The following is a 26,959-nucleotide window of genomic DNA, read 5'->3' on the forward strand; positions in this document are numbered from 1 at the left end:
AGTATCACTACTCTGGATAGTATCACTGCTCTGATAGTATCACTGCTCTGGATAGTATCACTGCTCTGATAGTATCACTGCTCTGGATAGTATCACTACTCTAGTAGTATCACTGCTCTGGATAGTATCACTGCTCTGATAGTATCACTGCTCTGATAGTATCACTGCTCTGGATAGTATCACTGCTCTGGATAGTATCACTGGATAGTATCACTGCTCTGGATAGTATCATTGCTCTGGATAGTATCACTGGATAGTACCACTGCTCTGGATAGTATCACTGCTCTGGATAGTATCATTGCTCTGGATAGTATCACTACTCTGGATAGTATCACTACTAGTATCTCTGCTCTGGATAGTACCACTGCTCTGGATAGTATCACTGCTCTGGATAGTATCACTACTAGTATCTCTACTCTGGATAGTATCACTACTCTGGATAGTATCACTGCTCTGGATAGTATCACTACTCTGGATAGTATCACTGCTCTGGATAGTATCACTACTCTGGATAGTATCACTGGATAGTACCACTGCTCTGGATAGTATCACTGATAGTATCACTACTCTGGATAGTATCACTGCTCTGATAGTATCACTGCTCTGGATAGTATCACTACTCTGGATAGTATCACTGCTCTGGATAGTATCACTGATAGTATCACTGCTCTGGATAGTATCACTACTCTGATAGTATCACTACTCTGATAGTATCACTACTCTGGATAGTATCACTACTCTGGATAGTATCACTGCACTGGATAGTATCACTGCTCTGGATAGTATCACTACTCTGGATAGTATCACTACTCTGGATAGTATCACTGCTCTGGATAGTATCACTGATAGTATCACTGCTCTGGATAGTATCACTACTCTGATAGTATCACTGCTCTGATAGTATCACTACTCTGGATAGTATCACTGCTCTGGATAGTATCACTACTCTGATAGTATCACTACTCTGATAGTATCACTACTCTGATAGTATCACTACTCTGATAGTATCACTACTCTGGATAGTATCACTACTCTGGATAGTATCACTGCTCTGGATAGTATCACTGCTCTGGCTAGTATCACTGCTCTGGATAGTATCACTGCTCTGTCTAGTATCACTGCTCTGGATAGTATCACTGATAGTATCACTGCTCTGGATAGTATCACTACTCTGGATAGTCTCACTGCTCTGGATAGTATCACTGCCCTTGGTAGTATCACTGCTCTGGATAGTATCACTGCCCTTGATAGTATCACTGCTCTGGATAGTATCACTGCTCTGATAGTATCACTACTCTGGATAGTATCACTGGATAGTATCACTGCTCTGGATAGTATAACTGCTCTGATAGTATCACTGCTCTTGATAGTCTCACTGCTCTTGATAGTATCACTGCTCTGGATAGTATCACTGCTCTGGATAGTATCACTACTCTGGATAGTATCACTGGATAGTATCACTACTCTGGATAGTATCACTGCTCTGGATAGTATCACTGGATAGTATCACTACTCTGGATAGTATCACTGCTCTGGATAGTATCACTACTCTGGATAGTATCACTACTCTGGATAGTACCACTACTCTGGATAGTATCACTGCTCTGGATAGTATCACTGCTCTGGATAGTATCACTGCTCTGGATAGTATCACTGCTCTGGATAGTATCACTACTCTGGATAGTATCACTGCTCTGGATAGTATCACTGCTCTGGATAGTATCACTGCTCTGGATAGTATCACTACTCTGGATAGTATCACTGCTCTGGATAGTATCACTGCTCTGGATAGTATCACTGATAGTATCACTGCTCTGGATAGTATCACTGATAGTATCACTGCTCTGGATAGTATCACTGATAGTATCACTGCTCTGGATAGTATCACTGCTCTGGATAGTATCACTACTCTGGATAGTATCACTGATAGTATCACTACTCTGGATAGTATCACTACTCTGGATAGTATCACTGATAGTATCACTACTCTGGATAGTATCACTACTCTGGATAGTATCACTGCTCTGGATAGTCTCACTGCTCTGGATAGTATCACTACTCTGGATAGTATCACTACTCTGGATAGTATCACTACTCTGGATAGTATCACTGCTCTGGATAGTATCACTGCTCTGGATAGTATCACTGCTCTGGATAGTATCACTACTCTGGATAGTATCACTGCTCTGGATAGTATCACTGCTCTGGATAGTATCACTGCTCTTTAGTAAGCTTTACGTATCGGCCTCAAGGCCTTCTGTTTATAATTTCCGTTCAATGAATCTAATGTGGCTGGAGTCGAGGGAAAACAAGTGTTACCAAATTTAACAATGTGCATTTCATACATTTTCAAATAATGTGTGTACATAAAACGTATTAAACAAGTAAAACCACAATGAGGACATCGACACATCAAGTAGGTTTTCATAAATCATTGGGTACAGTGCAGGGAAAAACCTCAGAGTAGTCTGAAGTGGTGGCATTAATTCATGTTCACATTTACTACATAACATACATGTGCATTTATTCATTAAGACCTGTAGGAAATAATGTCTGGAGGGTGAAAATCCCCAAAACATTGTCTTTTACTCAGAGTATTATTAATCTCTCCTCCCCTGTCTGATATCTTAACTTTCACTAAGCCACAACATCTAAAAAGGTAGAAATGTCATGTTTTAGGGGATTAAAATGTACTGCGACTGGATAATCCCCAACTAATCTACTGATTGAACTTTTATGTTTACTAATTCTCTGTTTGAGAGGTTTTACCTACATAACACAGCCCACAGGGACATTTAATTGTGTAGGTAACATGGGTGGTGGAGCACGTAATAATGTAATTTATTTGGAACCATTTTCCTGTATGTGGGTGGCAGAAACATTCACACTTCCCCTCATATTGTTGCTCTGTGCTCATCATCTGCATTTATAGCTACCATTCGGAAGAGGACGTAAAAGAGCCTGACTCATTTTGGCTGGCAGTTGGTAAGTTCTTGAATTCAGCTGTCAGAAATGACTCCCATGATAAAACCAGCCAGGATTCGTTGCTGGTCCCATGATAAACCAGTCAGTATTCGTTGCTGGTCCCATGATAAAACCAGTCAGTATTCGTTGCTGGTCCCATGATAAAACCAGTCAGTATTAGTTGCTGGTCCCGTGATAAAACCAGTCAGTATTCGTTGCTGGTCCCGTGATAAAACCAGTCAGTATTCGTTGCTGGTCCCATCTTTGCTCGTGTTAAAGTCTATGTGGTGGTGAACATTTCCAGAATCTCCTTGACCCCTAGTTGGTCTTTTCTGTAGCAGTTCATCCGTTTTGCCCTGATGCCAAATTCAGAGCTTGGAGCGTGGAGAAAAGCCTCTTCTTAGAAACGTAATGAGCATCTCTGTTATTTTCTAGATAGTCGTCTGTGGAGAGCGGTATATATACGGGGGCAGTCTAAAAAACTGGCTTCTTGGAAGTCCTCTTTTAAATCGCTCAGGGTGGAAGCTGTCCCTCTGTAATGGAGTATTTCTGTCCGTTTCTTTTCTATACAGAGTTGTAAACATTTGATTTCTCAATCCACATACCGAGATAATGAAGTGTCACGTTAAATAGTGAATTTGAGATTGGGGTCAATGTCATTGAGTAATGCCATAAAGTCTGACAGATCTTCTCCTGGTCCTCCCCATACGCAAAACATGTCCTCATACCACTTCAGGAATTTATTCAAAAATGTATTTTAGTTTTCATTGCTAACAAAACGTTCTTCGAAATGAACCATAAAGATTAGCAAAGGAGAAATGTTCACAGGTACACTACACCTGTCACTAATACTGTATAGATGAAAGGTTCACTCTGTACCTGTGGGGCTGTAGAGTGTCTAAACCTTTCATCTATACAGTATTAGTGACAGGTGTAGTGTACCTGTGGGGCTGTAGAGTGAACCTTTCATCTATACAGTATTAGTGACAGGTGTAGTGTACCTGTGGGGCTGTAGAGTGTCTGAACCTTTCATCTATACAGTATTAGTGACAGGTGTAGTATACCTGTGGGGCTGTAGAGTAAACCTTTCATCTATACAGTATTAGTGACAGGTGTAGTGTACCTGTGGGGCTGTAGAGTGAACCTTTCATCTATACAGTATTAGTGACAGGTGTAGTGTACCTGTGGGGCTGTAGAGTGAACCTTTCATCTATACAGTATTAGTGACAGGTGTAGTGTACCTGTGGGGCTGTAGAGTGTCTGAGCCTTTCATCTATACAGTATTAGTGACAGGTGTAGTGTACCTGTGGGGCTGTAGTGTCTAAACCTTTCATCTATACAGTATTAGTGACAGGTGTAGTGTACCTGTGGGGCTGTAGAGTGAACCTTTCATCTATACAGTATTAGTGACAGGTGTAGTGTACCTGTGGGGCTGTAGTGTCTAAACCTTTCATCTATACAGTATTAGTGACAGGTGTAGTGTACCTGTGGGGCTGTAGAGTGAACCTTTCATCTATACAGTATTAGTGACAGGTGTAGTGTACCTGTGGGGCTGTAGAGTGTCTGAACCTTTCATCTATACAGTATTAGTGACAGGTGTAGTATACCTGTGGGGCTGTAGAGTAAACCTTTCATCTATACAGTATTAGTGACAGGTGTAGTGTACCTGTGGGGCTGTAGAGTGAACCTTTCATCTATACAGTATTAGTGACAGGTGTAGTGTACCTGTGGGGCTGTAGAGTGTCTGAGCCTTTCATCTATACAGTATTAGTGACAGGTGTAGTGTACCTGTGGGGCTGTAGAGTGAACCTTTCATCTATACAGTATTAGTGACAGGTGTAGTGTACCTGTGGGGCTGTAGAGTGAACCTTTCATCTATACAGTATTAGTGACAGGTGTAGTGTACCTGTGGGGCTGTAGAGTGTCTGAGCCTTTCATCTATACAGTATTAGTGACAGGTGTAGTGTACCTGTAGAGTGTCTGAGCCTTTCATCTATACAGTATTAGTGACAGGTGTAGTGTACCTGTGGGGCTGTAGAGTGAACCTTTCATCTATACAGTATTAGTGACAGGTGTAGTGTACCTGTGGGGCTGTAGAGTGAACCTTTCATCTATACAGTATTAGTGACAGGTGTAGTGTACCTGTGGGGCTGTAGAGTGAACCTTTCATCTATACAGTATTAGTGACAGGTGTAGTGTACCTGTGGGGCTGTAGAGTGTCTGAACCTTTCATCTATACAGTATTAGTGACAGGTGTAGTGTACCTGTGGGGCTGTAGAGTGAACCTTTCATCTATACAGTATTAGTGACAGGTGTAGTGTACCTGTGGGGCTGTAGAGTGAACCTTTCATCTATACAGTATTAGTGACAGGTGTAGTGTACCTGTGGGGCTGTAGAGTGTCTAAACCTTTCATCTATACAGTATTAGTGACAGGTGTAGTGTACCTGTGGGGCTGTAGAGTGAACCTTTCATCTATACAGTATTAGTGACAGGTGTAGTGTACCTGTGGGGCTGTAGAGTGTCTGAGCCTTTCATCTATACAGTATTAGTGACAGGTGTAGTGTACCTGTGGGGCTGTAGAGTGTCTGAGCCTTTCATCTATACAGTATTAGTGACAGGTGTAGTGTACCTGTGGGGCTGTAGAGTCTAAACCTTTCATCTATACAGTATTAGTGACAGGTGTAGTGTACCTGTGGGGCTGTAGAGTGAACCTTTCATCTATACAGTATTAGTGACAGGTGTAGTGTACCTGTGGGGCTGTAGAGTGAACCTTTCATCTATACAGTATTAGTGACAGGTGTAGTGTACCTGTGGGGCTGTAGAGTGTCTGAGCCTTTCATCTATACAGTATTAGTGACAGGTGTAGTGTACCTGTGGGGCTGTAGAGTGTCTGAGCCTTTCATCTATACAGTATTAGTGACAGGTGTAGTGTACCTGTGGGGTTGTAGAGTCTAAACCTTTCATCTATACAGTATTAGTGACAGGTGTAGTGTACCTGTGGGGCTGTAGAGTGTCTGAGCCTTTCATCTATACAGTATTAGTGACAGGTGTAGTGTACCTGTGGGGCTGTAGAGTGAACCTTTCATCTATACAGTATTAGTGACAGGTGTAGTGTACCTGTGGGGCTGTAGAGTGAACCTTTCATCTATACAGTATTAGTGACAGGTGTAGTGTACCTGTGGGGCTGTAGAGTGTCTGAGCCTTTCATCTATACAGTATTAGTGACAGGTGTAGTGTACCTGTAGAGTGTCTGAGCCTTTCATCTATACAGTATTAGTGACAGGTGTAGTGTACCTGTGGAGTGTCTGAGCCTTTCATCTATACAGTATTAGTGACAGGTGTAGTGTACCTGTGGGGCTGTAGAGTGTCTGAGCCTTTCATCTATACAGTATTAGTGACAGGTGTAGTGTACCTGTGGGGCTGTAGAGTGAACCTTTCATCTATACAGTATTAGTGACAGGTGTAGTGTACCTGTGGGGCTGTAGAGTGTCTGAGCCTTTCATCTATACAGTATTAGTGACAGGTGTAGTGTACCTGTGGGGCTGTAGAGTGAACCTTTCATCTATACAGTATTAGTGACAGGTGTAGTGTACCTGTGGGGCTGTAGAGTGTCTGAGCCTTTCATCTATACAGTATTAGTGACAGGTGTAGTATACCTGTGGGGCTGTAGAGTGTCTAAACCTTTCATCTATACAGTATTAGTGACAGGTGTAGTGTACCTGTAGAGTGTCTGAGCCTTTCATCTATACAGTATTAGTGACAGGTGTAGTGTACCTGTGGGGCTGTAGAGTGAACCTTTCATCTATACAGTATTAGTGACAGGTGTAGTGTACCTGTGGGGCTGTAGAGTGAACCTTTCATCTATACAGTATTAGTGACAGGTGTAGTATACCTGTGGGGCTGTAGAGTCTAAACCTTTCATCTATACAGTATTAGTGACAGGTGTAGTGTACCTGTGGGGCTGTAGAGTGTCTGAACCTTTCATCTATACAGTATTAGTGACAGGTGTAGTGTACCTGTGGGGCTGTAGAGTGAACCTTTCATCTATACAGTATTAGTGACAGGTGTAGTGTACCTGTGGGGCTGTAGAGTGTCTGAGCCTTTCATCTATACAGTATTAGTGACAGGTGTAGTGTACCTGTGGGGCTGTAGAGTGAACCTTTCATCTATACAGTATTAGTGACAGGTGTAGTGTATCTGTGGGGCTGTAGAGTGTCTGAGCCTTTCATCTATACAGTATTAGTGACAGGTGTAGTGTACCTGTGGGGCTGTAGAGTGAACCTTTCATCTATACAGTATTAGTGACAGGTGTAGTGTACCTGTGGGGCTGTAGAGTGTCTGAGCCTTTCATCTATACAGTATTAGTGACAGGTGTAGTGTACCTGTGGGGCTGTAGAGTGTCTGAACCTTTCATCTATTCAGTATTAGTGACAGGTGTAGTGTACCTGTGGGGCTGTAGAGTGTCTAAACCTTTCATCTATACAGTATTAGTGACAGGTGTAGTGTACCTGTGGGGCTGTAGAGTGTCTGAGCCTTTCATCTATACAGTATTAGTGACAGGTGTAGTGTACCTGTGGGGTTGTAGAGTCTAAACCTTTCATCTATACAGTATTAGTGACAGGTGTAGTGTACCTGTGGGGCTGTAGAGTGTCTGAGCCTTTCATCTATACAGTATTAGTGACAGGTGTAGTGTACCTGTGGGGCTGTAGAGTGAACCTTTCATCTATACAGTATTAGTGACAGGTGTAGTGTACCTGTGGGGCTGTAGAGTGAACCTTTCATCTATACAGTATTAGTGACAGGTGTAGTGTACCTGTGGGGCTGTAGAGTGTCTGAGCCTTTCATCTATACAGTATTAGTGACAGGTGTAGTGTACCTGTAGAGTGTCTGAGCCTTTCATCTATACAGTATTAGTGACAGGTGTAGTGTACCTGTGGAGTGTCTGAGCCTTTCATCTATACAGTATTAGTGACAGGTGTAGTGTACCTGTGGGGCTGTAGAGTGTCTGAGCCTTTCATCTATACAGTATTAGTGACAGGTGTAGTGTACCTGTGGGGCTGTAGAGTGTCTGAGCCTTTCATCTATACAGTATTAGTGACAGGTGTAGTGTACCTGTGGGGCTGTAGAGTGAACCTTTCATCTATACAGTATTAGTGACAGGTGTAGTGTACCTGTGGGGCTGTAGAGTGTCTGAGCCTTTCATCTATACAGTATTAGTGACAGGTGTAGTGTACCTGTGGGGCTGTAGAGTGAACCTTTCATCTATACAGTATTAGTGACAGGTGTAGTATACCTGTGGGGCTGTAGAGTGTCTAAACCTTTCATCTATACAGTATTAGTGACAGGTGTAGTGTACCTGTAGAGTGTCTGAGCCTTTCATCTATACAGTATTAGTGACAGGTGTAGTGTACCTGTGGGGCTGTAGAGTGAACCTTTCATCTATACAGTATTAGTGACAGGTGTAGTGTACCTGTGGGGCTGTAGAGTGAACCTTTCATCTATACAGTATTAGTGACAGGTGTAGTATACCTGTGGGGCTGTAGAGTCTAAACCTTTCATCTATACAGTATTAGTGACAGGTGTAGTGTACCTGTGGGGCTGTAGAGTGTCTGAACCTTTCATCTATACAGTATTAGTGACAGGTGTAGTGTACCTGTGGGGCTGTAGAGTGAACCTTTCATCTATACAGTATTAGTGACAGGTGTAGTGTACCTGTGGGGCTGTAGAGTGTCTGAGCCTTTCATCTATACAGTATTAGTGACAGGTGTAGTGTACCTGTGGGGCTGTAGAGTGAACCTTTCATCTATACAGTATTAGTGACAGGTGTAGTGTACCTGTGGGGCTGTAGAGTGAACCTTTCATCTATACAGTATTAGTGGCAGGTGTAGTGTACCTGTGGGGCTGTAGAGTGAACCTTTCATCTATACAGTATTAGTGACAGGTGTAGTGTACCTGTGGGGCTGTAGAGTGAACCTTTCATCTATACAGTATTAGTGACAGGTGTAGTGTACCTGTGGGGCTGTAGAGTGTCTGAACCTTTCATCTATACAGTATTAGTGACAGGTGTAGTGTACCTGTGGGGCTGTAGAGTGTCTGAACCTTTCATCTATACAGTATTAGTGACAGGTGTAGTGTACCTGTGGGGCTGTAGAGTGTCTGAGCCTTTCATCTATACAGTATTAGTGACAGGTGTAGTGTACCTGTGGGGCTGTAGAGTGAACCTTTCATCTATACAGTATTAGTGACAGGTGTAGTGTACCTGTGGGGCTGTAGAGTGAACCTTTCATCTATACAGTATTAGTGACAGGTGTAGTGTACCTGTGGGGCTGTAGAGTGTCTGAACCTTTCATCTATACAGGATTAGTGACAGGTGTAGTGTACCTGTGGGGCTGTAGAGTGAACCTTTCATCTATACAGTATTAGTGACAGGTGTAGTGTACCTGTGGGGCTGTAGAGTGAACCTTTCATCTATACAGTATTAGTGACAGGTGTAGTGTACCTGTGGGGCTGTAGAGTGTCTGAGCCTTTCATCTATACAGTATTAGTGACAGGTGTAGTGTACCTGTGGGGCTGTAGAGTGAACCTTTCATCTATACAGTATTAGTGACAGGTGTAGTGTACCTGTGGGGCTGTAGAGTGAACCTTTCATCTATACAGTATTAGTGACAGGTGTAGTGTACCTGTGGGGCTGTAGAGTGTCTAAACCTTTCATCTATACAGTATTAGTGACAGGTGTAGTGTACCTGTGGGGCTGTAGAGTGTCTGAGCCTTTCATCTATACAGTATTAGTGACAGGTGTAGTGTACCTGTGGGGCTGTAGAGTGAACCTTTCATCTATACAGTATTAGTGACAGGTGTAGTGTACCTGTGGGGTTGTAGAGTGTCTGAGCCTTTCATCTATACAGTATTAGTGACAGGTGTAGTGTACCTGTGGGGCTGTAGAGTGTCTGAGCCTTTCATCTATACAGTATTAGTGACAGGTGTAGTGTACCTGTGGAGTGTCTGAGCCTTTCATCTATACAGTATTAGTGACAGGTGTAGTGTACCTGTGGAGTGTCTGAGCCTTTCATCTATACAGTATTAGTGACAGGTGTAGTGTACCTGTGGGGCTGTAGAGTGAACCTTTCATCTATACAGTATTAGTGACAGGTGTAGTGTACCTGTGGGGCTGTAGAGTGAACCTTTCATCTATACAGTATTAGTGACAGGTGTAGTGTACCTGTAGAGTGTCTGAGCCTTTCATCTATACAGTATTAGTGACAGGTGTAGTGTACCTGTGGGGCTGTAGAGTGAACCTTTCATCTATACAGTATTAGTGACAGGTGTAGTGTACCTGTGGGGCTGTAGAGTGTCTAAACCTTTCATCTATACAGTATTAGTGACAGGTGTAGTGTACCTGTGGGGCTGTAGAGTGTCTGAATCTTTCATCTATTCAGTATTAGTGACAGGTGTAGTGTACCTGTGGGGCTGTAGAGTGTCTGAGCCTTTCATCTATACAGTATTAGTGACAGGTGTAGTGTACCTGTGGGGCTGTAGAGTGTCTGAGCCTTTCATCTATACAGTATTAGTGACAGGTGTAGTGTACCTGTGGGGCTGTAGAGTGAACCTTTCATCTATACAGTATTAGTGACAGGTGTAGTGTACCTGTGGGGCTGTAGAGTGTCTGAACCTTTCATCTATACAGTATTAGTGACAGGTGTAGTGTACCTGTGGGGCTGTAGAGTGTCTGAGCCTTTCATCTATACAGTATTAGTGACAGGTGTAGTGTACCTGTAGAGTGTCTGAGCCTTTCATCTATACAGTATTAGTGACAGGTGTAGTGTACCTGTAGAGTGTCTGAGCCTTTCATCTATACAGTATTAGTGACAGGTGTAGTGTACCTGTGGGGCTGTAGAGTGTCTAAACCTTTCATCTATACAGTATTAGTGACAGGTGTAGTGTACCTGTGGGGCTGTAGAGTGAACCTTTCATCTATACACTATTAGTGACAGGTGTGGTGTACCTGTGGGGCTGTAGAGTGAACCTTTCATCTATACAGTATTAGTGACAGGTGTAGTGTACCTGTGGGGCTGTAGAGTGAACCTTTCATCTATACAGTATTAGTGACAGGTGTAGTGTACCTGTGGGGCTGTAGAGTGAACCTTTCATCTATACAGTATTAGTGACAGGTGTAGTGTACCTGTGGGGCTGTAGAGTGTCTGAACCTTTCATCTATACAGTATTAGTGACAGGTGTAGTGTACCTGTGGGGCTGTAGAGTGAACCTTTCATCTATACAGTATTAGTGACAGGTGTAGTGTACCTGTAGAGTGTCTGAGCCTTTCATCTATACAGTATTAGTGACAGGTGTAGTGTACCTGTAGAGTGTCTGAGCCTTTCATCTATACAGTATTAGTGACAGGTGTAGTGTACCTGTGGGGCTGTAGAGTGAACCTTTCATCTATACAGTATTAGTGACAGGTGTAGTGTACCTGTGGGGCTGTAGAGTGAACCTTTCATCTATACAGTATTAGTGACAGGTGTAGTGTACCTGTGGGGCTGTAGAGTGAACCTTTCATCTATACAGTATTAGTGACAGGTGTAGTGTACCTGTGGGGCTGTAGAGTGAACCTTTCATCTATACAGTATTAGTGACAGGTGTAGTGTACCTGTGGGGCTGTAGAGTGTCTGAACCTTTCATCTATACAGTATTAGTGACAGGTGTAGTGTACCTGTGGGGCTGTAGAGTGTCTGAGCCTTTCATCTATACAGTATTAGTGACAGGTGTAGTATACCTGTGGGGCTGTAGAGTGAACCTTTCATCTATACAGTATTAGTGACAGGTGTAGTGTACCTGTGGGGCTGTAGAGTGTCTGAACCTTTCATCTATACAGTATTAGTGACAGGTGTAGTGTACCTGTGGGGATGTAGAGTGAACCTTTCACCTATACAGTATTAGTGACAGGTGTAGTGTACCTGTGGGGCTGTAGAGTGTCTGAGCCTTTCATCTATACAGTATTAGTGACAGGTGTAGTGTACCTGTGGGGCTGTAGAGTGAACCTTTCATCTATACAGTATTAGTGACAGGTGTAGTGTACCTGTGGGGCTGTAGAGTGTCTGAGCCTTTCATCTATACAGTATTAGTGACAGGTGTAGTGTACCTGTGGGGCTGTAGAGTGTCTGAGCCTTTTATCTATACAGTATTAGTGACAGGTGTAGTGTACCTGTGGGGCTGTAGAGTGTCTGAGCCTTTCATCTATACAGTATTAGTGACAGGTGTAGTGTACCTGTGGGGCTGTAGAGTGTCTAAACCTTTCATCTATACAGTATTAGTGACAGGTGTAGTGTACCTGTGGGGCTGTAGAGTGTCTGAGCCTTTCATCTATACAGTATTAGTGACAGGTGTAGTGTACCTGTGGGGCTGTAGAGTGTCTGAGCCTTTCATCTATACAGTATTAGTGACAGGTGTAGTGTACCTGTGGGGCTGTAGAGTGAACCTTTCATCTATACAGTATTAGTGACAGGTGTAGTGTACCTGTGGGACTGTAGAGTGTCTAAACCTTTCATCTATACAGTATTAGTGACAGGTGTAGTGTACCTGTGGGGCTGTAGAGTGAACCTTTCATCTATACAGTATTAGTGACAGGTGTAGTATACCTGTGGGGCTGTAGAGTGTCTAAACCTTTCATCTATACAGTATTAGTGACAGGTGTAGTGTACCTGTGGGGCTGTAGAGTGTCTAAACCTTTCATCTATACAGTATTAGTGACAGGTGTAGTGTACCTGTGGGGCTGTAGAGTGAACCTTTCATCTATACAGTATTAGTGACAGGTGTAGTGTACCTGTGGGGCTGTAGAGTAAACCTTTCATCTATACAGTATTAGTGACAGGTGTAGTGTACCTGTGGGGCTGTAGAGTGAACATTTCATCTATACAGTATTAGTGAAAGGTGTAGTGTACCTGTGGGGCTGTAGAGTGTCTGAACCTTTCATCTATACAGTATTAGTGACAGGTGTAGTGTACCTGTGGGGCTGTAGAGTGTCTGAGCCTTTCATCTATACAGTATTAGTGACAGGTGTAGTGTACCTGTGGGGCTGTAGAGTGTCTGAGCCTTTCATCTATACAGTATTAGTGACAGGTGTAGTGTACCTGTGGGGCTGTAGAGTGAACCTTTCATCTATACAGTATTAGTGACAGGTGTAGTGTACCTGTGGGGCTGTAGAGTAAACCTTTCATCTATACAGTATTAGTGACAGGTGTAGTGTACCTGTGGGGCTGTAGAGTGAACCTTTCATCTATACAGTATTAGTGACAGGTGTAGTGTACCTGTGGGGCTGTAGAGTGAACCTTTCATCTATACAGTATTAGTGACAGGTGTAGTGTACCTGTGGGGCTGTAGAGTGTCTAAACCTTTCATCTATACAGTATTAGTGACAGGTGTAGTGTACCTGTGGGGCTGTAGAGTGTCTGAGCCTTTCATCTATACAGTATTAGTGACAGGTGTAGTGTACCTGTGGGGCTGTAGAGTGTCTGAGCCTTTCATCTATACAGTATTAGTGACAGGTGTAGTGTACCTGTGGGGCTGTAGAGTGAACCTTTCATCTATACAGTATTAGTGACAGGTGTAGTGTACCTGTGGGGCTGTAGAGTGTCTAAACCTTTCATCTATACAGTATTAGTGACAGGTGTAGTGTACCTGTGGGGCTGTAGAGTGAACCTTTCATCTATACAGTATTAGTGACAGGTGTAGTATACCTGTGGGGCTGTAGAGTGTCTAAACCTTTCATCTATACAGTATTAGTGACAGGTGTAGTGTACCTGTGGGGCTGTAGAGTGTCTAAACCTTTCATCTATACAGTATTAGTGACAGGTGTAGTGTACCTGTGGGGCTGTAGAGTGAACCTTTCATCTATACAGTATTAGTGACAGGTGTAGTGTACCTGTGGGGCTGTAGAGTAAACCTTTCATCTATACAGTATTAGTGACAGGTGTAGTGTACCTGTGGGGCTGTAGAGTGAACATTTCATCTATACAGTATTAGTGAAAGGTGTAGTGTACCTGTGGGGCTGTAGAGTGTCTGAACCTTTCATCTATACAGTATTAGTGACAGGTGTAGTGTACCTGTGGGGCTGTAGAGTGTCTGAGCCTTTCATCTATACAGTATTAGTGACAGGTGTAGTGTACCTGTGGGGCTGTAGAGTGTCTGAGCCTTTCATCTATACAGTATTAGTGACAGGTGTAGTGTACCTGTGGGGCTGTAGAGTGAACCTTTCATCTATACAGTATTAGTGACAGGTGTAGTGTACCTGTGGGGCTGTAGAGTGAACCTTTCATCTATACAGTATTAGTGACAGGTGTAGTGTACCTGTGGGGCTGTAGAGTGAACCTTTCATCTATACAGTATTAGTGACAGGTGTAGTGTACCTGTGGGGCTGTAGAGTGAACCTTTCATCTATACAGTATTAGTGACAGGTGTAGTGTACCTGTGGGGCTGTAGAGTGAACCTTTCATCTATACAGTATTAGTGACAGGTGTAGTGTACCTGTGGGGCTGTAGAGTGAACCTTTCATCTATACAGTATTAGTGACAGGTGTAGTGTACCTGTGGGGCTGTAGAGTGAACCTTTCATCTATACAGTATTAGTGACAGGTGTAGTGTACCTGTGGGGCTGTAGAGTGAACCTTTCATCTATACAGTATTAGTGACAGGTGTAGTGTACCTGTGGGGCTGTAGAGTGAACCTTTCATCTATACAGTATTAGTGACAGGTGTAGTGTACCTGTGGGGCTGTAGAGTGAACCTTTCATCTATACAGTATTAGTGACAGGTGTAGTGTACCTGTAGAGTGTCTGAACCTTTCATCTATACAGTATTAGTGACAGGTGTAGTGTACCTGTGGGGCTGTAGAGTAAACCTTTCATCTATACAGTATTAGTGACAGGTGTAGTGTACCTGTGGGGCTGTAGAGTGAACCTTTCATCTATACAGTATTAGTGACAGGTGTAGTGTACCTGTGGGGCTGTAGAGTGAACCTTTCATCTATACAGTATTAGTGACAGGTGTAGTGTACCTGTGGGGCTGTAGAGTGTCTGAGCCTTTCATCTATACAGTATTAGTGACAGGTGTAGTATACCTGTGGGGCTGTAGAGTGAACCTTTCATCTATACAGTATTAGTGACAGGTGTAGTGTACCTGTGGGGCTGTAGAGTGAACCTTTCATCTATACAGTATTAGTGACAGGTGTAGTGTACCTGTGGGGCTGTAGAGTGAACCTTTCATCTATACAGTATTAGTGACAGGTGTAGTGTACCTGTGGGGCTGTAGAGTGAACCTTTCATCTATACAGTATTAGTGACAGGTGTAGTGTACCTGTGGGGCTGTAGAGTGTCTAAACCTTTCATCTATACAGTATTAGTGACAGGTGTAGTGTACCTGTGGGGCTGTAGAGTGTCTGAGCCTTTCATCTATACAGTATTAGTGACAGGTGTAGTGTACCTGTGGGGCTGTAGAGTGTCTAAACCTTTCATCTATACAGTATTAGTGACAGGTGTAGTGTACCTGTGGGGCTGTAGAGTGAACCTTTCATCTATACAGTATTAGTGACAGGTGTAGTGTACCTGTGGGGCTGTAGAGTGTCTGAGCCTTTCATCTATACAGTATTAGTGACAGGTGTAGTGTACCTGTAGAGTGTCTGAGCCTTTCATCTATACAGTTTTAGTGACAGGTGTAGTGTACCTGTGGAGTGTCTGAGCCTTTCATCTATACAGTATTAGTGACAGGTGTAGTGTACCTGTGGAGTGTCTGAGCCTTTCATCTATACAGTATTAGTGACAGGTGTAGTGTACCTGTGGGGCTGTAGAGTGTCTGAGCCTTTCATCTATACAGTATTAGTGACAGGTGTAGTGTACCTGTGGGGCTGTAGAGTGTCTGAGCCTTTCATCTATACAGTATTAGTGACAGGTGTAGTGTACCTGTGGGGCTGTAGAGTGTCTGAGCCTTTCATCTATACACTATTAGTGACAGGTGTAGTGTACCTGTAGAGTGTCTGAGCCTTTCATCTATACAGTATTAGTGACAGGTGTAGTGTACCTGTGGGGCTGTAGAGTGAACCTTTCATCTATACAGTATTAGTGACAGGTGTAGTGTACCTGTGGGGCTGTAGAGTGAACCTTTCATCTATACAGTATTAGTGACAGGTGTAGTGTACCTGTGGGGCTGTAGAGTGAACCTTTCATCTATACAGTATTAGTGACAGGTGTAGTGTACCTGTGGGGCTGTAGAGTGTCTGAACCTTTCATCTATACAGTATTAGTGACAGGTGTAGTGTACCTGTGGGGCTGTAGAGTGTCTGAGCCTTTCATCTATACAGTATTAGTGACAGGTGTAGTGTACCTGTAGAGTATCTGAGCCTTTCATCTATACAGTATTAGTGACAGGTGTAGTGTACCTGTAGAGTGTCTGAGCCTTTCATCTATACAGTATTAGTGACAGGTGTAGTGTACCTGTGGGGCTGTAGAGTGAACCTTTCATCTATACAGTATTAGTGACAGGTGTAGTATACCTGTGGGGCTGTAGAGTGTCTGAACCTTTCATCTATACAGTATTAGTGACAGGTGTAGTGTACCTGTGGGGCTGTAGAGTGAACCTTTCATCTATACAGTATTAGTGACAGGTGTAGTGTACCTGTGGGGCTGTAGAGTGTCTAAACCTTTCATCTATACAGTATTAGTGACAGGTGTAGTGTACCTGTGGGGCTGTAGAGTGAACCTTTCATCTATACAGTATTAGTGACAGGTGTAGTGTACCTGTGGGGCTGTAGAGTGAACCTTTCATCTATACAGTATTAGTGACAGGTGTAGTGTACCTGTGGGGCTGTAGAGTGTCTAAACCTTTCATCTATACAGTATTAGTGACAGGTGTAGTGTACCTGTGGGGCTGTAGAGTGAACCTTTCATCTATACAGTATTAGTGACAGGTGTAGTGTACCTGTGGGGCTGTAGAGTGAACCTTTCATCTATACAGTATTAGTGACAGGTGTAGTGTACCTGTGGGGCTGTAGAGTGTCTGAGCCTTTCATCTATGCAGTATTAGTGACAGGTGTAGTGTACCTGTGGGGCTGTAGAGTGAACCTTTCATCTATACAGTATTAGTGACAGGTGTAGTGTACCTGTGGGGCTGTAGAGTGTCTGAGCCTTTCATCTATACAGTATTAGTGACAGGTGTAGTGTACCTGTGGGGCTGTAGAGTGAACCTTTCATCTATACAGTATTAGTGACAGGTGTAGTGTACCTGTGGGGCTGTAGAGTGAACCTTTCATCTATACAGTATTAGTGACAGGTGTAGTGTACCTGTGGGGCTGTAGAGTGTCTAAACCTTTCATCTATACAGTATTAGTGACAGGTGTAGTGTACCTGTGGGGCTGTAGAGTGAACCTTTCATCTATACAGTATTAGTGACAGGTGTAGTGTACCTGTGGGGCTGTAGAGTGAACCTTTCATCTATACAGTATTAGTGACAGGTGTAGTGTACCTGTGGGGCTGTAGAGTGAACCTTTCATCTATACAGTATTAGTGACAGGTGTAGTGTACCTGTGGGGCTGTAGAGTGTCTGAGCCTTTCATCTATACAGTATTAGTGACAGGTGTAGTGTACCTGTAGAGTGTCTGAGCCTTTCATCTATACAGTATTAGTGACAGGTGTAGTGTACCTGTGGAGTGTCTGAGCCTTTCATCTATACAGTATTAGTGACAGGTGTAGTGTACCTGTGGAGTGTCTGAGCCTTTCATCTATACAGTATTAGTGACAGGTGTAGTGTACCTGTGGGGCTGTAGAGTGTCTGAGCCTTTCATCTATACAGTATTAGTGACAGGTGTAGTGTACCTGTGGGGCTGTAGAGTGTCTGAGCCTTTCATCTATACAGTATTAGTGACAGGTGTAGTGTACCTGTGGGGCTGTAGAGTGAACCTTTCATCTATACAGTATTAGTGACAGGTGTAGTGTACCTGTGGGGCTGTAGAGTGAACCTTTCATCTATACAGTATTAGTGACAGGTGTAGTATACCTGTGGGGCTGTAGAGTGTCTAAACCTTTCATCTATACAGTATTAGTGACAGGTGTAGTGTACCTGTGGGGCTGTAGAGTGAACCTTTCATCTATACAGTATTAGTGACAGGTGTAGTGTACCTGTGGGGCTGTAGAGTGTCTAAACCTTTCATCTATACAGTATTAGTGACAGGTGTAGTGTACCTGTGGGGCTGTAGAGTGAACCTTTCATCTATACAGTATTAGTGACAGGTGTAGTGTACCTGTGGGGCTGTAGAGTGTCTGAGCCTTTCATCTATACAGTATTAGTGACAGGTGTAGTGTACCTGTAGAGTGTCTGAGCCTTTCATCTATACAGTATTAGTGACAGGTGTAGTGTACCTGTGGAGTGTCTGAGCCTTTCATCTATACAGTATTAGTGACAGGTGTAGTGTACCTGTGGGGCTGTAGAGTGAACCTTTCATCTATACAGTATTAGTGACAGGTGTAGTGTACCTGTGGGGCTGTAGAGTGAACCTTTCATCTATACAGTATTAGTGACAGGTGTAGTGTACCTGTGGGGCTGTAGAGTGTCTGAGCCTTTCATCTATACAGTATTAGTGACAGGTGTAGTGTACCTGTGGGGCTGTAGAGTGTCTGAGCCTTTCATCTATACAGTATTAGTGACAGGTGTAGTGTACCTGTGGGGCTGTAGAGTGTCTGAGCCTTTCATCTATACAGTATTAGTGACAGGTGTAGTGTACCTGTGGGGCTGTAGAATGAACCTTTCATCTATACAGTATTAGTGACAGGTGTAGTGTACCTGTGGGGCTGTAGAGTGAACCTTTCATCTATACAGTATTAGTGACAGGTGTAGTGTACCTGTGGGGCTGTAGAGTGAACCTTTCATCTATACAGTATTAGTGACAGGTGTAGTGTACATGTGGGGCTGTAGAGTGAACCTTTCATCTATACAGTATTAGTGACAGGTGTAGTGTACCTGTGGGGCTGTAGAGTGAACCTTTCATCTATACAGTATTAGTGACAGGTGTAGTGTACCTGTGGGGCTGTAGAGTGAACCTTTCATCTATACAGTATTAGTGACAGGTGTAGTGTACCTGTGGGGCTGTAGAGTGAACCTTTCATCTATACAGTATTAGTGACAGGTGTAGTGTACCTGTGGGGCTGTAGAGTGTCTAAACCTTTCATCTATACAGTATTAGTGACAGGTGTAGTGTACCTGTGGGGCTGTAGAGTGAACCTTTCATCTATACAGTATTAGTGACAGGTGTAGTGTACCTGTGGGGCTGTAGAGTGAACCTTTCATCTATACAGTATTAGTGACAGGTGTAGTGTACCTGTGGGGCTGTAGAGTAAACCTTTCATCTATACAGTATTAGTGACAGGTGTAGTGTACCTGTGGGGCTGTAGAGTGAACCTTTCATCTATACAGTATTAGTGACAGGTGTAGTGTACCTGTGGGGCTGTAGAGTGTCTGAACCTTTCATCTATACAGTATTAGTGACAGGTGTAGTGTACCTGTGGGGCTGTAGAGTGAACCTTTCATCTATACAGTATTAGTGACAGGTGTAGTGTACCAGTGGGGCTGTAGAGTGAACCTTTCATCTATACAGCATTAGTGACAGGTGTAGTGTACCTGTGGGGCTGTAGAGTGAACCTTTCATCTATACAGTATTAGTGACAGGTGTAGTGTACATGTGGGGCTGTAGAGTGAACCTTTCATCTATACAGTATTAGTGACAGGTGTAGTGTACCTGTGGGGCTGTAGAGTGTCTGAGCCTTTCATCTATACAGTATTAGTGACAGGTGTAGTGTACCTGTGGGGCTGTAGAGTGAACCTTTCATCTATACAGTATTAGTGACAGGTGTAGTGTACCTGTGGGGCTGTAGAGTGTCTAAACCTTTCATCTATACAGTATTAGTGACAGGTGTAGTGTACCTGTGGGGCTGTAGAGTGTCTGAGCCTTTCATCTATACAGTATTAGTGACAGGTGTAGTGTACATGTGGGGCTGTAGAGTGAACCTTTCATCTATACAGTATTAGTGACAGGTGTAGTGTACCTGTGGGGCTGTAGAGTGAACATTTCATCTATACAGTATTAGTGACAGGTGTAGTGTACCTGTGGGGCTGTAGAGTGAACCTTTCATCTATACAGTATTAGTGACAGGTGTAGTGTACCTGTGGGGCTGTAGAGTGAACCTTTCATCTATACAGTATTAGTGACAGGTGTAGTGTACCTGTGGGGCTGTAGAGTGTCTGAACCTTTCATCTATACAGTATTAGTGACAGGTGTAGTGTACCTGTGGGGCTGTAGAGTGAACCTTTCATCTATACAGTATTAGTGACAGGTGTAGTGTACCTGTGGGGCTGTAGAGTGAACCTTTCATCTATACAGTATTAGTGACAGGTGTAGTGTACCTGTGGGGCTGTAGAGTGAACCTTTCATCTATACAGTATTAGTGACAGGTGTAGTGTACCTGTGGGGCTGTAGAGTGAACCTTTCATCTATACAGTATTAGTGACAGGTGTAGTGTACCTGTGGGGCTGTAGAGTGAACCTTTCATCTATACAGTATTAGTGACAGGTGTAGTGTACCTGTGGGGCTGTAGAGTGTCTAAACCTTTCATCTATACAGTATTAGTGACAGGTGTAGTGTACCTGTGGGGCTGTAGAGTGAACCTTTCATCTATACAGTATTAGTGACAGGTGTAGTGTACCTGTGGGGCTGTAGAGTGAACCTTTCATCTATACAGTATTAGTGACAGGTGTAGTGTACCTGTGGGGCTGTAGAGTGTCTGAGCCTTTCATCTATACAGTATTAGTGACAGGTGTAGTGTACCTGTGGGGCTGTAGAGTGAACCTTTCATCTATACAGTATTAGTGACAGGTGTAGTGTACCTGTGGGGCTGTAGAGTGAACCTTTCATCTATACAGTATTAATGACAGGTGTAGTGTATCTGTGGGGCTGTAGAGTGAACCTTTCATCTATACAGTATTAGTGACAGGTGTAGTGTACCTGTGGGGCTGTAGAGTGAACCTTTCATCTATACAGTATTAGTGACAGGTGTAGTGTACCTGTGGGGCTGTAGAGTGAACCTTTCATCTATACAGTATTAGTGACAGGTGTAGTGTACCTGTGGGGCTGTAGAGTGAACCTTTCATCTATACAGTATTAGTGACAGGTGTAGTGTACCTGTGGGGCTGTAGAGTGAACCTTTCATCTATACAGTATTAGTGACAGGTGTAGTGTACCTGTGGGGCTGTAGAGTGTCTGAGCCTTTCATCTATACAGTATTAGTGACAGGTGTAGTGTACCTGTGGGGCTGTAGAGTGTCTGAGCCTTTCATCTATTCAGTATTAGTGACAGGTGGAGTGTACCTGTGGGGCTGTAGAGTGAACCTTTCATCTATACAGTATTAGTGACAGGTGTAGTGTACCTGTGGGGCTGTAGAGTGAACCTTTCATCTATACAGTATTAGTGACAGGTGTAGTGTACCTGTGGGGCTGTAGAGTGTCTGAGCCTTTCATCTATACAGTATTAGTGACAGGTGTAGTGTACCTGTGGGGCTGTAGAGTGAACCTTTCATCTATACAGTATTAGTGACAGGTGTAGTGTACCTGTGGGGCTGTAGAGTGAACCTTTCATCTATACAGTATTAGTGACAGGTGTAGTGTACCTGTGGGGCTGTAGAGTAAACCTTTCATCTATACAGTATTAGTGACAGGTGTAGTGTACCTGTGGGGCTGTAGAGTGTCTGAGCCTTTCATCTATACAGTATTAGTGACAGGTGTAGTGTACCTGTGGGGCTGTAGAGTGTCTGAGCCTTTCATCTATACAGTATTAGTGACAGGTGTAGTGTACCTGTGGGGCTGTAGAGTGAACCTTTCATCTATACAGTATTAGTGACAGGTGTAGTGTACCTGTGGGGCTGTAGAGTGAACCTTTCATCTATACAGTATTAGTGACAGGTGTAGTGTACCTGTGGGGCTGTAGAGTGTCTGAGCCTTTCATCTATACAGTATTAGTGACAGGTGTAGTGTACCTGTGGGGCTGTAGAGTGTCTGAGCCTTTCATCTATACAGTATTAGTGACAGGTGTAGTGTACCTGTGGGGCTGTAGAGTGAACCTTTCATCTATACAGTATTAGTGACAGGTGTAGTGTACCTGTGGGGCTGTAGAGTGAACCTTTCATCTATACAGTATTAGTGACAGGTGTAGTATACCTGTGGGGCTGTAGAGTGAACCTTTCATCTATACAGTATTAGTGACAGGTGTAGTGTACCTGTGGGGCTGTAGAGTGTCTGAGCCTTTCATCTATACAGTATTAGTGACAGGTGTAGTGTACCTGTGGGGCTGTAGAGTGAACCTTTCATCTATACAGTATTAGTGACAGGTGTAGTGTACCTGTGGGGCTGTAGAGTGTCTGAACCTTTCATCTATACAGTATTAGTGACAGGTGTAGTGTACCTGTGGGGCTGTAGAGTGAACCTTTTATCTATACAGTATTAGTGACAGGTGTAGTGTACCTGTGGGGCTGTAGAGTGAACCTTTCATCTATACAGTATTAGTGACAGGTGTAGTGTACCTGTGGGGCTGTAGAGTGAACCTTTCATCTATACAGTATTAGTGACAGGTGTAGTGTACCTGTGGGGCTGTAGAGTGAACCTTTCATCTATACAGTATTAGTGACAGGTGTAGTGTACCTGTGGGGCTGTAGAGTGAACCTTTCATCTATACAGTATTAGTGACAGGTGTAGTGTACCTGTGGGGCTGTAGAGTGAACCTTTCATCTATACAGTATTAGTGACAGGTGTAGTGTACCTGTGGGGCTGTAGAGTGAACCTTTCATCTATACAGTATTAGTGACAGGTGTAGTGTACCTGTGGGGCTGTAGAGTGAACCTTTCATCTATACAGTATTAGTGACAGGTGGAGTGTACCTGTGGGGCTGTAGAGTGAACCTTTCATCTATACAGTATTAGTGACAGGTGTAGTGTACCTGTGGGGCTGTAGAGTGAACCTTTCATCTATACAGTATTAGTGACAGGTGTAGTGTACCTGTGGGGCTGTAGAGTGAACCTTTCATCTATACAGTATTAGTGACAGGGGTAGTGTACCTGTGGGGCTGTAGAGTGAACCTTTCATCTATACAGTATTAGTGACAGGTGTAGTGTACCTGTGGGGCTGTAGAGTGAACCTTTCATCTATACAGTATTAGTGACAGGTGTAGTGTACCTGTGGGGCTGTAGAGTGAACCTTTCATCTATACAGTATTAGTGACAGGTGTAGTGTACCTGTGGGGCTGTAGAGTGAACCTTTCATCTATACAGTATTAGTGACAGGTGTAGTGTACCTGTGGGGCTGTAGAGTGTCTGAGCCTTTCATCTATACAGTATTAGTGACAGGTGTAGTGTACCTGTGGGGCTGTAGAGTGAACCTTTCATCTATACAGTATTAGTGACAGGTGTAGTGTACCTGTGGGGCTGTAGAGTGAACCTTTCATCTATACAGTATTAGTGACAGGTGTAGTATACCTGTGGGGCTGTAGAGTGAACCTTTCATCTATACAGTATTAGTGACAGGTGTAGTGTACCTGTGGGGCTGTAGAGTGAACCTTTCATCTATACAGTATTAGTGACAGGTGTAGTGTACCTGTGGGGCTGTAGAGTGTCTGAGCCTTTCATCTATACAGTATTAGTGACAGGTGTAGTGTACCTGTAGAGTGTCTGAACCTTTCATCTATACAGTATTAGTGACAGGTGTAGTGTACCTGTGGGGCTGTAGAGTGAACCTTTCATCTATACAGTATTAGTGACAGGTGTAGTGTACCTGTGGGGCTGTAGAGTGAACCTTTCATCTATACAGTATTAGTGACAGGTGTAGTGTACCTGTGGGGCTGTAGAGTGAACCTTTCATCTATACAGTATTAGTGACAGGTGTAGTGTACCTGTAGAGTGTCTGAGCCTTTCATCTATACAGTATTAGTGACAGGTGTAGTGTACCTGTGGGGCTGTAGAGTGAACCTTTCATCTATACAGTATTAGTGACAGGTGTAGTGTACCTGTGGGGCTGTAGAGTGTCTAAACCTTTCATCTATACAGTATTAGTGACAGGTGTAGTGTACCTGTGGGGCTGTAGAGTGTCTAAACCTTTCATCTATACAGTATTAGTGACAGGTGTAGTGTACCTGTGGGGCTGTAGAGTGAACCTTTCATCTATACAGTATTAGTGACAGGTGTAGTGTACCTGTGGGGCTGTAGAGTGAACCTTTCATCTATACAGTATTAGTGACAGGTGTAGTGTACCTGTGGGGTTGTAGAGTGTCTGAGCCTTTCATCTATACAGTATTAGTGACAGGTGTAGTGTACCTGTGGGGCTGTAGAGTGAACCTTTCATGTATACAGTATTAGTGACAGGTGTAGTGTACCTGTGGGGCTGTAGAGTGTCTGAGCCTTTCATCTATACAGTATTAGTGACAGGTGTAGTGTACCTGTGGGGCTGTATGGAGTATCTGAGCCTTTCATCTATACAGTATTAGTGACAGGTGTAGTGTACCTGTGGGGCTGTAGAGTGAACCTTTCATCTATACAGTATTAGTGACAGGTGTAGTGTACCTGTGGGGCTGTAGAGTGAACCTTTCATCTATACAGTATTAGTGACAGGTGTAGTGTACCTGTGGGGCTGTAGAGTGTCTGAGCCTTTCATCTATACAGTATTAGTGACAGGTGTAGTGTACCTGTGGGGCTGTAGAGTGAACCTTTCATCTATACAGTATTAGTGACAGGTGTAGTGTACCTGTGGGGCTGTAGAGTGAACCTTTCATCTATACAGTATTAGTGACAGGTGGAGTGTACCTGTGGGGCTGTAGAGTGAACCTTTCATCTATACAGTATTAGTGACAGGTGTAGTGTACCTGTGGGGCTGTAGAGTGAACCTTTCATCTATACAGTATTAGTGACAGGTGTAGTGTACCTGTGGGGCTGTAGAGTGAACCTTTCATCTATACAGTATTAGTGACAGGTGTAGTGTACCTGTGGGGCTGTAGAGTGAACCTTTCATCTATACAGTATTAGTGACAGGTGTAGTGTACCTGTGGGGCTGTATGGAGTATCTGAGCCTTTCCTCTTCTTGGATCTGGATTTGAAGACAGGGTTATCCTCTTCAGACTCCAGAGAGGGGTAAACTGGAACAAACACACCATCTGGTTAATTAACACTCATAGACCCACAGCTGAAAACTGACTGTCTGAGACCGTCAAGTTCTTTGGCGTCCACAAACTAGAATGGTCCAAGCACACCAAGACAGTCGTGTAGAGGGTACGACAGATTCTACAGCTGCACCATCGAGAGCATCCTGAATAGTTGCATCACTGCACCCCCTGTATATAGCCTCCACATTGACTCTGTACCGGTACCCCCTGTATATAGTCTCCACATTGACTCTGTACCGGTACCCCCTGTATATAGCCTCCTCCACATTGACTCTGTACCGGTACCCCCTGTATATAGTCTCCACATTGACTCTGTACCGGTACCCCCTGTATATAGTCTCCACATTGACTCTGTACCGTAACACCCTGTATATAGTCTCCACATTGACTCTGTACCGGTACACCCTGTATATAGCCTCCACATTGACTCTGTACCGGTACCCCCTGTATATAGCCTCCACATTGACTCTGTACCGGTACCCCCTGTATATAGCCTCCACATTGACTCTGTACCGGTACCCCCTGTATATAGCCTCCACATTGACTCTGTACCGGTACCCCCTGTATATAGCCTCCACATTGACTCTGTACCGGTACCCCCTGTATATAGCCTCCACATTGACTCTGTACCGGTACACCCTGTATATAGCCTCCACATTGACTCTGTACCGGTACCCCCTGTATATAGCCTCCACATTGACTCTGTACCGGTACCCCCTGTATATAGCCTCCACATTGACTCTGTACCGGTACCCCCTGTATATAGCCTCCACATTGACTCTGTACCAGTACACCCTGTATATAGCCTCCACATTGACTCTGTACCAGTACCCCCCTGTATATAGTCTCCACATTGACTCTGTACCGGTACCTCCTGTATATAGCCTCCACATTGACTCTGTACCGGAACCCCCTGTATATAGCCTCCACATTGACTCTGTACCGTAACACCCTGTATATAGCCTCCACATTGACTCTGTACCGGTACCCCCCTGTATATAGCCTCCACATTGACTCTGTACCGGTACCCCCTGTATATAGCCTCCACATTGACTCTGTACCGGTACCCCCTGTATATAGTCTCCACATTGACTCTGTACCGGTACCCCCTGTATATAGCCTCCACATTGACTCTGTACCGGTACCCCCTGTATATAGTCTCCACATTGACTCTGTACCGGTACACCCTGTATATAGTCTCCACATTGACTCTGTACCGGTACCTCCTGTATATAGCATCCACATTGACTCTGTACCGGTACCCCCTGTATATAGTCTCCACATTGACTCTGTACCGGTACCCCCTGTAAAAAGCCTCCACATTGACTAGGTCTACTACACCTGTTGTATTCAGCATTTCACTGTAAGGTCTACTACACCTGTTGTATTCAGCATTTCACTGTGAGGTCTACTACACCTGTTGTATTCAGCATTTCACTGTGAGGTCTACTACACCTGTTGTATTCAGCATTTCACTGTGAGGTCTACTACACCTGCTGTATTCAGCATTTCACTGTAAGGTCTACTACACCTGTTGTATTCAGCATTACACTGAGGTCTACTACACCTGTTGTATTCAGCATTTCACTGTGAGGTCTACTACACCTGTTGTATTCAGCATTTCACTGTGAGGTCTACTACACCTGTTGTATTCAGCATTTCACTGTAAGGTCTACTACACCTGTTGTATTCAGCATTACACTGAGGTCTACTACACCTGTTGTATTCAGCATTTCACTGTGAGGTCTACTACACCTGTTGTATT

General features: G+C 43.8%; 1 protein-coding gene across 3 annotated transcripts in view; it reads right to left on the bottom strand.

Moving 5' to 3' along the window:
- Positions 1–26,959, bottom strand: part of LOC129815843 (lysine-specific demethylase phf2-like) — a 278,038-nt gene that overhangs the window by 48,593 nt on the left and 202,486 nt on the right. For all 3 annotated transcript variants that reach the window (XM_055870000.1, XM_055870001.1, XM_055870003.1), the window contains one exon: positions 25,075–25,167. In XM_055870000.1, coding sequence (XP_055725975.1) covers positions 25,075–25,167 — 93 coding nt within the window. The remainder of the gene's footprint in view (positions 1–25,074; positions 25,168–26,959) is intronic.

This window comes from Salvelinus fontinalis, chromosome 18, assembly GCF_029448725.1.
Source record: "Salvelinus fontinalis isolate EN_2023a chromosome 18, ASM2944872v1, whole genome shotgun sequence".
NCBI classification, from domain to species: Eukaryota; Metazoa; Chordata; class Actinopteri; order Salmoniformes; family Salmonidae; genus Salvelinus; species Salvelinus fontinalis.